Source organism: Filicampus tigris, chromosome 10, assembly GCF_054856515.1.
Source record: "Filicampus tigris isolate MCC_2025a chromosome 10, RoL_Ftig_1.0, whole genome shotgun sequence".
Taxonomy (NCBI): domain Eukaryota; kingdom Metazoa; phylum Chordata; class Actinopteri; order Syngnathiformes; family Syngnathidae; genus Filicampus; species Filicampus tigris.
This window is the reverse complement of record NC_141226.1, coordinates 4,740,001-4,757,001: the sequence shown is the minus strand read 5'-3', so window position 1 is coordinate 4,757,001 and position 17,001 is coordinate 4,740,001. Positions and strand designations below refer to the sequence as shown.

General features: G+C 37.8%; 2 protein-coding genes across 3 annotated transcripts in view; both read left to right on the top strand.

Moving 5' to 3' along the window:
- Positions 1-263: 263 nt before the first annotated feature.
- LOC147140429 (LIM/homeobox protein Lhx8-like) lies at positions 264-5,577 on the top strand. Its single transcript, XM_086043027.1, has 8 exons — positions 264-588; positions 917-1,066; positions 1,368-1,489; positions 2,119-2,339; positions 2,545-2,648; positions 2,814-2,909; positions 4,294-4,471; positions 4,706-5,577. Exons 1-8 carry the CDS (start codon positions 523-525, stop codon positions 4,780-4,782), a joined length of 1,014 nt encoding a protein of 337 aa, XP_085899153.1. The 5' UTR covers positions 264-522; the 3' UTR covers positions 4,783-5,577.
- A 1,756-nt stretch (positions 5,578-7,333) lies between these two features.
- Positions 7,334-17,001, top strand: part of klhl20 (kelch-like family member 20) — a 15,137-nt gene continuing 5,469 nt past the window's right edge. Inside the window, exons 1-10 of one of the 2 annotated variants that reach the window (XM_086043552.1) lie at positions 7,411-7,457; positions 8,754-8,814; positions 11,232-11,278; positions 11,328-11,489; positions 11,586-11,694; positions 11,818-12,024; positions 14,444-14,602; positions 14,698-14,792; positions 14,952-15,067; positions 16,357-16,540. In XM_086043552.1, coding sequence (XP_085899678.1) covers positions 11,335-11,489; positions 11,586-11,694; positions 11,818-12,024; positions 14,444-14,602; positions 14,698-14,792; positions 14,952-15,067; positions 16,357-16,540 — 1,025 coding nt within the window. In that variant the 5' untranslated portion in view covers positions 7,411-7,457; positions 8,754-8,814; positions 11,232-11,278; positions 11,328-11,334. Of the gene's footprint in view, positions 7,458-8,753; positions 8,815-11,231; positions 11,490-11,585; positions 11,695-11,817; positions 12,025-14,443; positions 14,603-14,697; positions 14,793-14,951; positions 15,068-16,356; positions 16,541-17,001 lie in introns of both variants that reach the window. The other variant, XM_086043551.1, reaches the window with a different exon arrangement.

Sequence of the window (17,001 nt, the reverse complement as noted above, 5' to 3'; positions counted from 1 at the left end):
TGGTTTTCTTGTTTTAGATGTTTTTTTCATATTCTCAATTCTGTGCATTTACAAAATAAAAAACGCGAGTCACCTTAATACCAACCTGTGCAAGGCATATTTTATTTTGTTTTAACGGAAACATTGAGTTTAAATTATTGTAGCCTACGTTTGTTAAAACGAAGCCATTGGAATTGTGTGCGCGTCTCAGTAAACTATGCACGGTATAAAATGTGAGCAGCCGCGTTATCAATTATGTGCACCTGAGGACAATTACACACAAACTGCGTCCAGCTGTGCACGCGTCGGCAGGACAGTGTTTAGGATGACCCCCAGCCCTTTTAATTCTTAGTGCCGTGTTTGTGTGAAGAGTGGGACTAAAAACACGGCACATGTGTCAAATAAATGAGAGAATAATGTTGAAGATTAAAGTTTTTTTCGTCATTGCTTGTAATGAAATAGGTTGTCATGGCAATATGAACCTCGCTTCCTGATTTGGCCGTAGCGAGCATCTGTCAGTCGGTCATTATTTGGGTCAGAGGCATGTCGGACACACAACTGACACCTACGGACACTTTTGTCCAACGTGGAAATTATCTAGTTGACACAGTAAGTTTCTTTTTTTTTCTTAAATGAACGATATTTGGGTTGTGTTACCTAAATGTTCGGGGTTTATGTGGTAAAACAGTGTCAAACGAGCTCGACTGACTAAGCGCGCACATCAAAGTGCCGCCGCCTGTGACAAATACAGTAAATGTCAACGAGTTATTGTGCTAGCAAGGCAGGTATTGAATTGATTTTAAACTTTTTCTGACACGTTTTACATACTTCGAATGATCTAAACGCAAAGCTTAAACTTTCAACATGTTTGTTTCTTGATGTTAGTATGATTTTGTAAACAATTTGTTGTTACATGTCCGACTGCGTCTTCTGACAGGGTTCCTCTGGCTCTGAAGATATTTTTGAGGACTCTTATTCTCCCTGCGCCTTGTCAGCTCCTTCTTCCAAGCACACTGCGACTTCTCAACAGGGGAAAATCTTCTGCTCTTCTTGCTGCCAGGAGATAGTGGATAGATATCTCCTCAAGGTATGGCCTCGTAATACAGTATCAATGGGGCTTGAGTAACGGGGACTAGGTACAGAAATGACATAATCCCCCAGAGTGTAAAATGGTACAAGTAAAAGTGAGATACAAACTCATTTGGTGATTTACCGACATTCACTTATTGTTATTTGTACATGGCTTACTTCAAACACAGGTCCAGTGACGTTATAATTGGGTCTGAGCTCACATGCTATTATAGTTCTCCAATATGAAATGGCAGTATTCTGCATTAGGTTTGAATGTAAAAAAAACAAACACATTTTTCAACTCGTCCCACCTTCAGGTGAACAATTTGTGCTGGCATGTCCGCTGCCTGTCATGCTGTGTTTGCAAGACATCACTAGGGAGACATGTGAGCTGCTATATCAAAGAGAGACAAGTTTTCTGCAAACTGGACTACTTCAGGTAAATCCACACTAGCGAAATTGTGGGATTTTGTCACAAAATGGGTCATGTAGAGATGTAATGTTGAAAGATAGAGATTCTTTACAAAATCCTTTATGATTACATGTTAACTGTGCAATCAAATTGTAACTCTTTTTAGTGGTGTAACTAAAATGAACACATTGTTCTACTGAAAATTTGAGGTAATGCATTTTTTCATTCCAAAATGTCTCATGGAATCTCCACTAGCTCCTTTAAATATCATCTTCTGTTTTATTTGCTTTTTGTAAGCAAAGGGACATTTGGGGTCAAGCACTAAAAGACTTATACTGTAAATGTTGCAAATGACAGCCTTGTGTTGAAATTAAGCATAGGTAGTGATTGAAGGTGTGAAGTAAAACTGAAAATAGTCAGTGGCCTCATTTTCAGTTGGTAATACAGCATCAACACACAACTGTGCATTATATTGTTGACATTTTCACCTAAAAGTGTATATTGATGACATCGGAATAATACACCTTTTTATTTGTTTTTATTCAAACTTAATCTCTGAGTGACTGGTAGAAGGCACAGTGAGGCGTGGGAGTTAGATGCTTTATCAAGTGGACACGGTCCAGTCCTTATCCCACCGTTTTTGTATTCTTCAACAGGAAGTATGGGACCCGTTGTACACGTTGTGGCCGTAACATCAATACCAGTGACTGGGTGCGGCAGGCAAGAGGCAATACCTTCCACCTGGCTTGTTTCTCCTGCGCCACCTGTAAGCGTCAGCTGTCTACTGGGGAGGAATGTGGACTATTAGAGAACAGAGTCTTCTGCCGGCCCCACTACGATGTTATGATGGAGAATATGAAACGTTCTAAAGAAAATGGTGAGCATATGAAAGGAACACACAATGAGCAAATGTAAATCATGTTCAGTGTGTTAGCTGTAACGTTATCTACTTCAGTGTAGTTATTTTAGACATAACAAATTTCTACACGTGAGAAGTGAAATGGCAGTTGGACAGGAAAACTGAACAAAGCTGAGGTTAAAATGAAAAACCATAACATACGACTTGTGTGTTGGCTCTGAAGACCAATCCAAAATGGATGAAGAGCAGGCAGCGAAAGATGGCTCCAGCACCATGCCCAGACCCGTTAAGAGGGCCAGGACCAGTTTTACCGTTGACCAGTTGCAGGTACTGCGTACTGTATTAAGATGTCCGGCCCTCCAGCAAACTGTTCATTTGTCTTTGGTGTCATGTTTTGTTCATAATTACATTTGCTGAGGTATGGGTTTGAGGGACTCGTGGTTGTTTAGAGCACTGGTGATGTGCGTCTCATGTTCTCAACTCTATCTTCAGGTGATGCAAACTCAGTTTGCTCAAGACAACAACCCAGATGCTCAGACTCTCCAGAAACTGTCAGAGAGGACTGGTCTAAGCCGCAGGGTTATTCAGGTGGGCCAAAACAATGACAAGTAGGGCCGCAACTAATGATTATTTTAATAATTATTGAAACAATGTTCTTAATTTCCATCCCTTAAAGCGAAAGTCAACCAAAATATTTTTTTTTCAAGAATATGTTCTATGCAGGCCAACTAGTAGAAACACTGCTTTCTGATTAACATTGTGTTTGTAGAATATGAGTTAGGCAGCAAAATCCACCCGTTTTTAGCCATCTCAGGGGGCGGCCATTTTGTCACTTCTGTCGATTGAAAAGGGCATCACAGTTGCCCATGGCTCAGCTCAATATGTATGGCTTGACTTCCCATTAAAAACTGGACATTATTTCAAATTGGCAGTGCATGAACATATCAGAGCTCTGGTATGCTATACAATATCTGCAAAAAAATATATACATTATGTCATCGTCCGTCACTACACTGTCTTGCTCCTCAGTCTAAACTGACACATCAAGATTTCCCCAATGGGGTCTGGCCTATAACCTCACCACTGTCCCTACATGAATCTAGTGACAAAATAATCATTCTCACTCTTGACCTATAATGGATTCCATTTAAATCTTAAATGTAAAACATTAAGTAGATGAAAATCTCATACTATGAAGCAAAAGCAGTTGATTTCAAAAGATATCTCTTATCTCATCTTGCTGTCTTTTTTTATTCAATGTGTCGAGTTCAGCTAAATTTCCATTTACCAAACTTTTACCATTTACCAAACAAGACATATACACTATAAGCAAATTTTGTCCAAAATATGTCATAAAAATGAGATAGTCCTTTATAAATAAATGTCAACAAAATACTGAAAAGCATACTTATTTGGATTATTTATATGCAGTGGACAATAAACAATGAGTGCTGCGTTGCACTTTCCCTGCATGTCCACTGGATGGCACAGGTAACTTGAAAATACTAAAACTAACTTAAAGATGAGCTCCATTTACAAAACATTCGCCTATTGTCAGTTGTAACATTTGAAATTATACTGAGAGCAAATTTGTTTGGCTAGAATGAGCATAATTACTTATTTTTGATCGAACTTGCCTCTGTATACAGTGCGGCCATCATCATCAACCTCATAGAACTTTGCCCATTGAAAGTGTTGTGGTTAATCAGGATCTAATAATTAACCAGCAGTACTTACACCTGACGTACTTTCAGCGTACGTAATAATCGCACGATGCGAATAGATAATGAAATTAATTTCCAACGTTTTCATTTGATTAAATTATTTTCTAATCAATTTTTATTGATTCGTTGTTGCAGCCTTATTGACAAGTCCCCTCTAGTACTGTAATTTCAACACAGATCGCATGTTACATCACAATGGATGGCATTGTATCTTACCTTAATTTCCTGGTGATTTCTTTCAACTGCAGGTCTGGTTTCAGAACTGCAGAGCCCGTCAAAAGAAACACACCACCCCAAATTCTGCTTCCAAAACGATGACATCACTTCCTACTGGTCAACTGACACCATCACTGATGGATGACCTGCAATACACAACCTATATTACCCCAGATGTTCCTCTTCTCACAACACTGACCTATATGGATGGTAAGAAACCTTCACTTAACACGTCTCAACCTAAATTCCCAAAAGGTCTATCCAGTTTGCAGTTGTGTCAGAGCTTCGTAATTAACTACAGTAAATTGAAGTTGTCGTTTATGTAAATACACGATATATACTTATTTAAAGTTATTATAGTATTAACACATTATGAATAAATGGTTGCAAAATTGTATTGGTTTTCGTTATTACCCATACTGTTTGTATAATTTACATTTCCAGTCCAAACTCCAGAACCACTTCTACTTCAGCCACTCATATCCCATCCACTGCCACAGCTGCCCGTCAGCCATGCTTAAGGGGCCGTCTACCACCGGAGATGCGAATTACCACCCACAATCTGTCCATCCGTCTGTTTTCTGTTTGTACACCGCTTATCCTTATTCGGGCGGTGGGTGTGCCTTGGCCATCTGAGTCGCGCAAGTGACAGGGAATGTGACGGGGGAGCACCCTGACAGGTCGCCAGCCAATCGCGGGGTCACCACTTACACCAAAGAGCAATTGTTACTGTAAAGTTCACTCTTCCAAATGTGTTTCATGCACTTAAAAAAAGTTTTCAGGCACACAGGGAGGTTAGAGGTGTTTATTTGTTTTGTTTAAAAAAAGTATGCTATACGTTTAATTTATTTGCAAAAAATGATGAAATAAAGCACCAATATAGTTGAAGTAAAATAATTGATATATCTATATATCAGTCTCCACTTTTATATTTATTGGATGTAAAATGAGGTCTGTTGTCTAATACTACAACTAAGTTCACAGCCACTAGTTTAACTGCAAATCAATACTGGAAAGAGTACTTATTTTTTTTTCGCCTCTGTTTCATTGACTGGAAAGACAAATGTGCAATGACAGTTTAAATAGAATAGGCAAAATAGGATGGACCGATTGCCATGCTCCATTCTTCATGTACTGGAATGAATTCTTATGTATTTTCACAGGATGCCTTAATAGCCACATTGTAAACAGCAGACATTAAATGTCATTATTGTGTAATGTAAATGAATACAGGAATTAATTGCATTCTTGTAGAACAATATATAAATTTAAAATGGATGCTGATATAAGGGATTAAAGTTGGTAGCAGTATGCTATTTTGCAAAGTGTCTTTGACTCCATCAAAGCCCTTGACATGATTATTGATTGAGTGAATGTTAATTTATCATTTTGGCTGCTTACCAAAGTGTGACCCATATGCTCAAATTCTTAATTTCGTTGAATTTTTATATAACAAGACAATTTACATTAGAAAGCCCCAAGACCGAGTTTCCCTTCCCATGACTTTCTCCTGCCATTTTCAAGTAGTGGCCGTACTCCACCGAAGCACCAAAATGTCAAAGCTCAAAGGTAAGTACAGTTGTAGTGTTGAAATACGTATTGTATGTTAGTGGTAGCCAACAATGTCACTGTTGTGCCATATATTCTCCACTTGATGATGACTGTACTGTACTATGTTGGGAATTCTTTTGTACCCTCCTCCTGATGGATACCTTTGAACAATGAGATGCTTCTGATGCTGGGTAAGATCTCTCTAGACCTTGGTTTAGATCATAATGTGATAACCAAAATGTCAACAAATGTCTTCTAGAACAGGTGAACGTTATTTAGGGTTCGTCAGAGGCACATTAAGGTGCTTGCTGACTCCGATTAAACAATTCCTGGATCATGGATGCATGAATGTTACGTACATGGGCATGGTTCTGAGGGTTGGGGTAAAAATGGGAAGGCTTTCTGGTAGATTTTTCTGCTTAATTGTATTCCAAAAACACCATATTAATCAGAATGCCATGTTTAGACTAGTGGGAGTGCGTAAAACATACTGTAACGAGTCACTACATTTTTTGACCTTCACTTTAAAAGAGCTCCAATTTATTTATTTTTTTGCGGTAAATGTTATAGGAGTTATATATAACAAAAGCAAGGATTTCTTTCCTTCACTTTCATTCCTATTTTGTCTATTTTCATTTTAAATGCAACGCATTTATTTTTGTTTCATTTGTGTTATAAAAGAAAGACAATGGATAAGAATCAAATATTAAAATTCAGGAGACTAAATAAAAATATTTTTTATATAATAATCAGTGTTGTTACGTTCTGCTTTTGAAGAATCATCCACACAAGCGAGGGGTTACTTATGGTATGAACAAAAAAAAGTACACTAATGAACGTAAAAAAGGTAAAGCCAATGAACGTTGCGAACCACTTTTTTCATTGACAAAATATAACAATCAGGCAATCTAATTAACATCTTTTACATATAAAAAAAATATTAAAAACTCTGTTTAAAAAAAAAACAATTGCAGTGAAAATACAATGAAAAAAATAATCCACCTTTCGAAACAGGGATATCTGTGAGCTACTCTTTAAACATTTTTGAATGTATAGCAATTATTGACTTACATTTTTTATTTGTCATTATTACATCAAGAGACTTAAAATACCTCAATCAAGGATAATTTAACCAACGCTATGGAATTTAGAAATTTACATTTATGGATGTGAAATTTTCTTAGCAAAACATATAAATCAACCTGGATACTACTACTACTGGATACTGTGTACTATTGTACACCGTTTTTTTCTTTAGATCCGAACAGAGTAATCATTTGTTTGCCATTCAACGTAATCCTATATAGTTCTCCAAACCCTCCAAAATGTATCACTAATGGGGCAGTCAAAAAACAAATGAGTCACACTTTCAGGTTCAGCATTACAAAGACAATACTTATTATCAATATCCAAAAAACGTGAAATATACAAATGCACTAGAAACCACTGATCGAGTGCGTTTAACTCGATGACGTAACCATACCCCTTTATTTTGAAAGCACCGTTCCCGGAAGCTATACTTGGCACTTGACATGCGCACACCAGCCATGAAGAAAAGCTGCGTCCTCAACCACTGAACTTGTAAACATTAGCGACCCGAGATGCTTGTGTTTTTCTGCGTCTGATTTGGGCATGTAAATATAAGGTAACGGTCCTCTAAAAAAAATACACTTTCTTTCAGATAGACACTCAAAATTTTTAATAACACCTCTGGTTGTTTCGTGTTGACTGATAATGTAATGTATTCATGCTAGCATGGCATTCTGATGGTAGCAGTCAGTTTTCGGTACTAACCAAATTAACACTAACGTATCACTCTGCGTGAAAAAGACGGACACTCGTGTTAATACGTTAAATTATTCTTTCACTCCCTTTGCTTTTTTCTGTATAACTGGAATAATCGTCATGGAAAATCGCCTGTGGCTCGTGTCACTCTGCTATTGATGACAAGCAAGTTACTTTACTATTTGTTGACAAAGCAGTCCAACTCTTTCCTTGTATTTTTGATTTGACATAACGTTAACAGTATTTGGCATTTGTTTAGGAATTTGAGGGTCCATAATCTTGATCTAAAGCAAAATGCCCTGCTTAGAAACATTTGCTAGCAGAGCTCTTTATGGGATGTGTCTATTTGCTGAAACTACAAACAGTTAACAGGAAACGACACGACTTCATCTGACAGTTTGATTTATAGACAGTTTCAGTTATTTATAACTCGTACCATCTGCAAAGTATGAGCGAGCAAGTCACTGCGTTCTGTGACAGATGACTGACGCCTCGTTCACTAACCAAAGAACAGTTGTTTCTATTTGTAGTAGCCGGCGACCTACTCGAGACTTGATAGTAGTAGTAGTTAGGCATACAATAGAAAGGTAAACAAAGGGGGAATCTTAGTTAAGCTACCACCCAATCTAAATAAGCATTCGGCTTTTATTACATTTACTATTTTAAACAATTCAAATATGATCGTTTTAATTGGCAAATATAATACTTAACGAATGTTGATATACACATGTAAAGAGGTTTTGACCACCGTTTGCATTTTTGCATGATTAGTAAAAGTGATATTACTGCCTTAAATCCTCTCCAATATTGCTATATACGATGGAGTAGGTTACTAAGGATGTACTGTACAGTTTGGCCCAAACTTTGGGAAAAAATATGCCCCTGAAGTTGCACAGAACTTCATAGTTTGAACTGTTGTCATGCATCATATGAGAGGCCAGCACATGCAAGGTCTCAGTTCAGCGAGCAGAAAAACAGATGCCTTCCTGTTTCAAAAAAAAAAAAAAAGAATCACCTTTTGGCATGATAGATGATTGTGATAGTTTGGCTCTTTGTATACAGCTTTGTTTTACTACAGATTACCTGAGTTTGTTAGGTTAAGCGGCAGGGAGAGCGCACTATTCTATAGTCTGATATAGTCTCATTGTGTTTGCAGGATTTTAAGGTGTGGTACCAAACACTGTTATACCTTGCATGGACCCAAAGCTGATGCGCAGGTATGTCTGAAAATAGTAATGAATTTGGGATGCTGGGCTGGCACCAGAGCTGCATCGATTATTTGATAATCGATTAATCAGTCGGTTATTGTTTTTGATTACTCAATGAATCCAATAAAATGAACATTTTGAATGTCTATGCCCTCTTTCAAAGCTAAGACATTATTTCAAATTAGCAGTGCTTAAAAATCACAAGCATGAATTGATTATGATTCAGTTACTGTAACATCCGTCAGAAAAATGTTGATTGTTGTCCGAAGTAAAATCAGATATTTGCAAATGTTTTATTTTGATTGAACAAAGATAATTAATCTCCTTTCATGGAGGACAACAGAAATCTGAGAATTTTAATGATGATACGCTGAAATTCTGAGGGTTTTTACAATTCTTAAGTTAATTAAAGTTGCAAAATGAGTGATCATTAGTCGATTAATTTTGCACCTCGAGCTGACACACTGCTCAAAATTAGATTTTTTTTTCTCACGTTCTACTTTAATTTTTTTGTGATGGTGATTTTGCTGGTGGTCAGTGTCATACAAATATTAGATGTTAGTGCTGCTCTGATAAATCGGCCACTGATCATGATTGTCCAATTTCTGTAAGTAAGGGATATATATGCTGATCAATGCCTTTCAATGTCAATCATCATCAAAAAACGATCATCCACAGCTCGTACTTAACAGCCTGTGTGCAGTGTAGTGCCCTCATTGCTCTTTACACTGCGCAGGCGCGTGGCAGCGGCAAACCCAAACAAACTCCCGGGTGGGACATTTATGCGATGTGAGAGTGATGTAAAGTTTTGCATCCTGCAAAACATGCTGCGAAAAGCTCACGGGGAGAACCCGATAAATAGCTTCAAACAAACACTTGGTGGAATATGGTGGATTTTTGAGAGAAAACTGAACGGCAACAGTCAAACTGCAGCTAACGCAGCGCACACTGGAAAACATGCGCCCGTATGAGCGTGAGCTGCGGGAATATCAGAAGGCTAAACAAATAACCCGAAAAGTAATGACATTCTTCTGATTAAATGACCTCAGTGGTGGAGGACACCGGGTTCCGCCCTCTGCTTTGTTACTCGGAGTCTCGCTAAATGCTACCTTGTTGCAAATGTTTTACAGATGTAGCCCTGCCAGAGCGCTACTAGACAGTATACTCTCACATGGAAAGTCTCCTTCCTCATCCTGTGCAAGTTTGCTCCTCTTTTTTACAAATGATATTATGCACCTCTCAACAGTAAATATTCTGACTTCTGTAGTCTTTCACGAAGGTGTACTGATTATCTTTGTTTAATCTAAAGCTGCAACGATTAATCAATAATAGTGTTTGATTTGCAATTAATTGTTTTGAGACATTAATTTGATATTGTCCAAATCCTCGGAATTTCAGCCTCTCAGCAGTGTAAAGGGATCAGATTTTGGTTGTCCTCCATGTAAGCATATCATTGTGTTGAATCAAAATGAAGCATTTGCAAACATGTGGTTTTACTTTTGAAAATAAAAAAAAATCTACATTTATACCCTTTTTCTGTCATGTTACGAACCAAACCAGTAACTGAATCTTAATGAATTTATGTTTGTGCGTTTTCTGCACTTTCAATTTGAAATAATGTACTTTTTTGGAATAAGAGAATGGAAATTGAAACTTGTTTTTGAATCTGATTCATCGATTAATGGGCAACTAATCAACAGATTAATCAAGTATTAAAATTATAATTACTCGCAGCCTTAGTTTAATCTAAATTTTACTCTTTTAATCTGCTTTTACTTTGGAAAACAACAATCAACGTTTTTGCCCATTTTCCAACATTTCTGATGTTACAGAGCAAACCAGTAATTGAATCATAATTTATGTTTGTGTATTTTCAGCCCTGTCACTTCTGTCCTGTTTTTGAATAAAGGGATGGAAATGTAATATTCTTTATTCATCGATGAATAGGAAAAAATAATTTAATTCATGGTTAAAATAATCGTTAGTTGCAGCTCTGAAATATGATCATGATGTGATCAGTAATGACATCAATATTGAAGTGGCTTGTTCATGCTTGAATTCTATCCATTGATTGCCTGCCTGAATATGCTGCATTGGTTCTTGATGGTAAAACTAATTTACACTTAGCTGTCACAATTGATGTCATTATGAAATTGGGCTTGAATTCTTATAAATGCTTAGTAGTGCTTTCTCAGGTTTTAAAGTGCATCGGAAATTCTAAGGCTTCCTTAACAAACGAACGGATTGTTCCTAGATCCAGAAATATATTTTGGAAAGTGAGATAATCAAAACGGTTATTTGAATTTATGTAAGGTGCTGGATGACGATATAGCAACATTCAAGCTAACTTGAGAGATTTCAGATAATGTGACAAAATCAAGAGTAAACAATGCGGATATTCACTCAATTGACTGACTCATCTTTAGGGCCACCAGCGCACGTCAAGACGCCACTGGAATGGACATCACCAGCCGCTGTACTCTGGGGGACCCTAACAAGCTTCCTGAAGGGGTCCCCCAGCCCGCGCGCATGCCGTACGTCTCGGACAAACACCCGCGGCAGACCCTGGAGGTGATCAACCTGTTGCGGAAGCACCGCGAGCTCTGCGATGTGGTGCTGGTGGTGGGAGCCAAGAAAATTTATGCCCATCGCGTCATCCTTTCTGCATGCAGCCCCTACTTCAGGTAAAAGGGACAGTTGGTTGGAGTTAGTTGACTGCCTCACTTTGGATGGTCAATTTGATGCCAAGTAAAAGTTTTTTTTCCTCTTTTATTTTTTAGGGCAATGTTTACTGGGGAGCTTGCTGAAAGTAGGCAGACGGAAGTGGTTATTCGAGACATTGACGAGAGAGCAATGGAGCTCTTGATCGACTTTGCCTATACTTCGCAGGTAATACTGTTCATATGAGGACAAGTGTTTTTGTGTTTAGTGGGGCTTAAATGGCTTTCGGCTAATATATGTACGTCATCCGTGATCCCATAAAAAAAAAAAAAAATCCATCTGTTAAATTAGGTGACGGTAGAGGAGGGGAATGTTCAGACTCTGCTTCCCGCCGCCTGTTTGCTCCAGCTTGCTGAGATCCAGGAGGCCTGCTGCGAGTTCCTCAAGAGGCAGCTGGATCCTTCCAACTGTCTTGGTATCAGGGCATTTGCGGACACTCACTCCTGCCGCGAGCTGCTTCGCATTGCAGACAAGTTCACGCAACACAATTTTCAAGAGGTGACAATGTAATCACATCGACACTTTTCGGTTCCATACATTTCCAAGCACTCAGTAAGAACAAATTCACTCAGAGAAGGCAGGTGTCACTCAGTGATTCATCAGTTGTCAGCTGCATATTATAGCCTGAATTTTTACACATTTACAGTTTGAAAAATGAGGCAGAGTGCAGAGGCAACCTTGTGAAGCTAGTGCTATATTATGGAGGGAGCACCAAAGATTGCATTAAGTAAATGAAGTTGAAAAGGCTTTAAAAAAAATAACGGTACCTACGGCTTATGTTTGCAAAACTAAAGCAAAAATGTACTTCATTTTGGTTATTGTCAATTACCGGTAATGTCTTACATGAGCTTTCAGAGTTAATTTTTTATGTATTTATTTCCTATTGCTACGTGTATGTCGTTTTAGAATTGTAGTTTACCCTACTGGTACTTCATTACACAACACTTTGTGACTTTTTTTTTTCTCTCTCTCTATCTTGTACTGGACAAATATTCCATACTGTATATTTAAAAGAAACAACTAAAACCAGTACTAAAACCAATACTAAAACTAACGAAAACTAAACTAAACCACGTATTTAAAAAATCCTAACAAACCCGTTTAACTGAAATTAAACAAAAGTCAAAGCTAAATAAAAACTAATTGTAATGAAAAATCCAAAAACTTACTTTCATCTTGGAGCATATGCAAGGTTTGCTCAAAGGTAAGTGACTACGACATCATTTCATTTGTCACTGTAAAACCTACAACTAAAACTGCTCGATTATGAAAAATTATTAATCATGATTACTATGGAAATAATTGCAATTTCAAACAATCATTAATTTTTTGGTGCAAAACTAGAAAATGTTTAAATGTAAAAAATATAAAGACAAATAAATGTATGTATATTGTTTTTGGACCAAACAAAATGTATTAAATTTGTTATTATATAAATATTTTTAAAAAAAGGTGCAAACAATGCATTAATTCACGTATGATTTCCTTCTGTAAACATAGTGCGTTGGATAATAGCTCATATTAATACTCTTTTTTTTTTTTTTTTTTAACGATTATGGCAATTTTTTAATCATGGGGTATAATAATCGTAATTTTAATTGAATTTCAATTAATAGCACAGCCCTACCTACAACGGCAGGTAAGCTATGTTAACGTGATAATTTAGCTCAACCATAGCTTGTGCTGACATTAATGAAGCGTCTTGGCAAAGTAATTTGGTCTATTGGTTTGCGAACCAATGAGCTAAAAAAAAAAGCGAAATAAAAAAGCTCTCAAAAAGCTTGCGTTTTGTTAAAAGAGTTTGAAACAGATGTAGGACCCAACCAAATCCTTCATTTTACAGTAAATGAAGCCCACGACTTCCCCCTGCATGCTCACCACATCACATATGTTCTTCAAACTGGAATCTGATAACAAATAAAGTTAAGGTGAAAATACTGAATCTTTCAACAATTCACGTCTGTGCTGAAAATATTATGACTGGCCAGCAACATTCCAAAATGCACGTCTCATGTATGAACTGTTCAGAGAAAGGTAACACGTAACATGCCAGCTACACGTTTTGCCTGACTAATACGAAAGTCCCCACTCCATACACAAAAAATCATACCTGACGTTGTGACCCTGCTTTCAATCTTAAGAGATCGTTGATTGGGCTGAGTATTGGCACTTATGTAATAGTTCTGAATATTGTAAACATGATGTCAGAACTAAAATCCACCCCCCTGAAAAACTCAGTAATGATTTAATGTTTTTTTAAAAGCTATTTTCATCCTATATTTACTGTAACAGCTTCCAAATCATTCAGTTGCTACAATTGCTTTTATTAATGTTGTACCAAACATATTTCTTTCAAGAATATGTTCCCAGCAGGCCCACTAGTTGAAACACGGCATTCTGATTAATTTTGTGTTTGTGGAATATAAGTTAAGCAGCAAAATTCACCCGTTTTTAGCCATCTTGGTGGCCATTTTGTCTTCTGTCAACTGAAAATGACATCACAACTCCTCACAACGACCAATTACGGCTCAGATTCAGAAAACAGGTCAGCAGTGATTGGTTGTTGTGAGCAGTTGTGATGTCATTTTCAGTCATCAGAAGACAAAATGGCCACCCCCAGAGATGGCCAAAAACGAGTGCATTTTGCTGCTTAATTTATATTCCACAAACGCAAAATCAATCAGAATGCCGTGTTTCAATTAGTGGGCCTGCTGTTTACATATTCTTGAAAAAAATATCTTTGGGTTGACTTCTGCTTTAACTAATGTTAGTTTAAGAGTAAAATGTGCCAATGCTTGTTGGAAACCATCCGAACTAAATAAAATGTTGCCAATGTGGTGATGAAAATGATTGAGCGATTTTTTATTTTATTTTTTAATTTTTTTTAACTTTAAAGCTTTTTCCGTTGTCTCGTCAGGTTATGGAAAGTGAGGAGTTCATGCTGCTACCTGCCAACCAGTTGATTGATATCATTTCCAGTGATGAACTCAATGTACGAAGTGAGGAGCAAGTTTTTAATGCTGTGATGGCCTGGGTGAAGTACAGCATTCAGGAACGCAGACCGCAGCTACCCCAGGTTTGTTTCTGGCTGGAAAAGCATGTCAACAGATGCTAGCTCCACCAGTGTAGTTGGATAAACGGACACTTGTTGATTTTCTTTTTCGTTTATAGGTTCTGCAACATGTCAGACTACCGCTCCTTAGCCCCAAGTTCCTGGTGGGCACTGTGGGGTCAGATCCGCTCATCAAGAGTGATGAAGAGTGCAGGTACTGCAAATGATAGGTGGAACATATTGCTCATGTAACTTTTGCACTTCGGCCTTTCTCATTCCTCACATATTTTTTCTCAATATGTGTCACCGTATCAATTCTGTTTTTATTTGGTTAGTGTCATGTGTGCTATAAACTTTGTTCTGTGGCTGTTAGAGACCTGGTTGATGAGGCCAAGAACTACCTGCTGCTGCCTCAAGAAAGGCCATTGATGCAGGGCCCAAGAACCCGGCCAAGGAAACCCATACGGTGTGGTGAAGTCCTTTTTGCAGGTCAGTTTTTTAAAAAAGTATTACAATAGAAGTACACTACTTTTAAAAATCAACATTGGTTGTTTTTATAATATACAGTATATACTGTAGGGCTGGGAGATAATGGGCAAAATTACATACAGTATTGGTATTCATACCAGATATCTCTAAGGATATAATAATGATATATCTATGACAACATCTCTTTTTTTAAGAAAAAGCTAAATATCAATCCGAAAGGATGTGTAAAGTGCAGTTTTTTATATTAGAACTTAATGACAGTCATCCACATTAACAAAGTCAGCAATAAATTACATAAATAGTTCAATTCACATTGAACTGCCACTGTGCGTTAACAATAATTTTTTTGCTACAACAGAAATGTTTTTTTGTGTGTGCGTGTGTTAACTGCATCAATGTGTGTCTTGTTCTGTAATTTGTCCATGCATTTGTGGATTAGTGCATTACGTAGCTTTAGTGTTTAGGTGAAACGCACGCAGCACGATGCTCAGGCTCAGACCGAACCCGTCTTAGACCAGACCCTCGTAAAAAAAAAAAATAAACAGTTGGCCAATCACACTCACCCACGTGCTATGAGGGATGTAATGTGTGCACTCCCTGCGATGTGAACTGTACGAGCCTGTAAATTATTTTGAGGCACTCCATACAATATATGGCACTGTATCACTTTTTTAAAAATCCACAAAGATAGCGTCAGTCAAGGAACACACAGGTTGCTTGCTACTGAAATAGGATGTGGGCGATGAGGAAAGTGTGGATACAGTATGTTGAAAAGTAAGCCCCCCATTCAACTGAATGGACCGGCATATGAAATTCTAAATATGGTTAAGTGCTGTAAAACACAACATATGTTAACATTGTATTTGTATGGCTTGATGGCCACGGTTGTGTCTCGCTGGCTTGTGGCACAAAGTGGATTTCCTGCACGTGTGCTTCTGCATCTGCGTTTTTCTGTGTGTCTCTCTCACCCTTTCCCTCGCTCCGTCAAATGATTGCCATTGGCTGGCTTTAGCTATCAATCAACACCAAACTTCAGCTAGGTGGTTGGTTGGGCTGAGGTGTACATGCAATGCGAGTGTGGGACATGACTGATATCATCTTAATTTTCAATGTCCAGTGTCTAGATATCTATATGATATGACACCCAGCCCTACTATACTGTATGCTTATATGTTTGTTTTATCAATTCATCTTCAAACTGCCTTGATATTCTGAGCTCTCCATTATGTCCAGATCCTAGAATTGTCCCTGTTCCTGAAGATTAGTCTTCGTCTTCCCTTTTCTCGTAGTTGGAGGTTGGTGCAGTGGGGATGCCATATCCAGTGTGGAACGCTACGATCCTCAGACAAATGAGTGGCGGATGGTGGCGTCAATGAGTAAACGGCGTTGCGGAGTGGGTGTCAGTGTCCTGGATGATTTGCTGTATGCTGTAGGGGGGCATGACGGCTCCTCCTATCTCAACTCGGTAGAAAGGTATGCAAAAAATACCGCTTTTAATTGTCTCTGTAGAGCAGTGGTTCCCAAAGGTTACCAGAGTAGACGCTGTTAAAAAACAGACTTGGCTCTGGACTTCTCCTTTCCTGTTTTTCGTCTTGGTATATGAATTTCCTGATCTACACCTTTTTTTCGCAGACTGAAGCTATGATAGTTTCATCAAAGCTCTTCACCATTAAGTTTAGTGACCTCCACCTGTTGCAGCCGCAGCCTCCTACTGTGTCTGACAATTTTAAATGTCGCACACGTCAGAAGCACTTGCCTACTAACTAGATTTTATTTCCATTGGTTGATAAAGCTATTGTCACTCGTTTTAATATGTTTGATTGTATTTAATGTTTTAAATGTATTGTTTTTTAAATTCAGTGATTTTGTGTACCACTTGAGAGCTTGTACCGTACATTGTGCATAATTTGTATTCAGTGATTACTGAACCCATA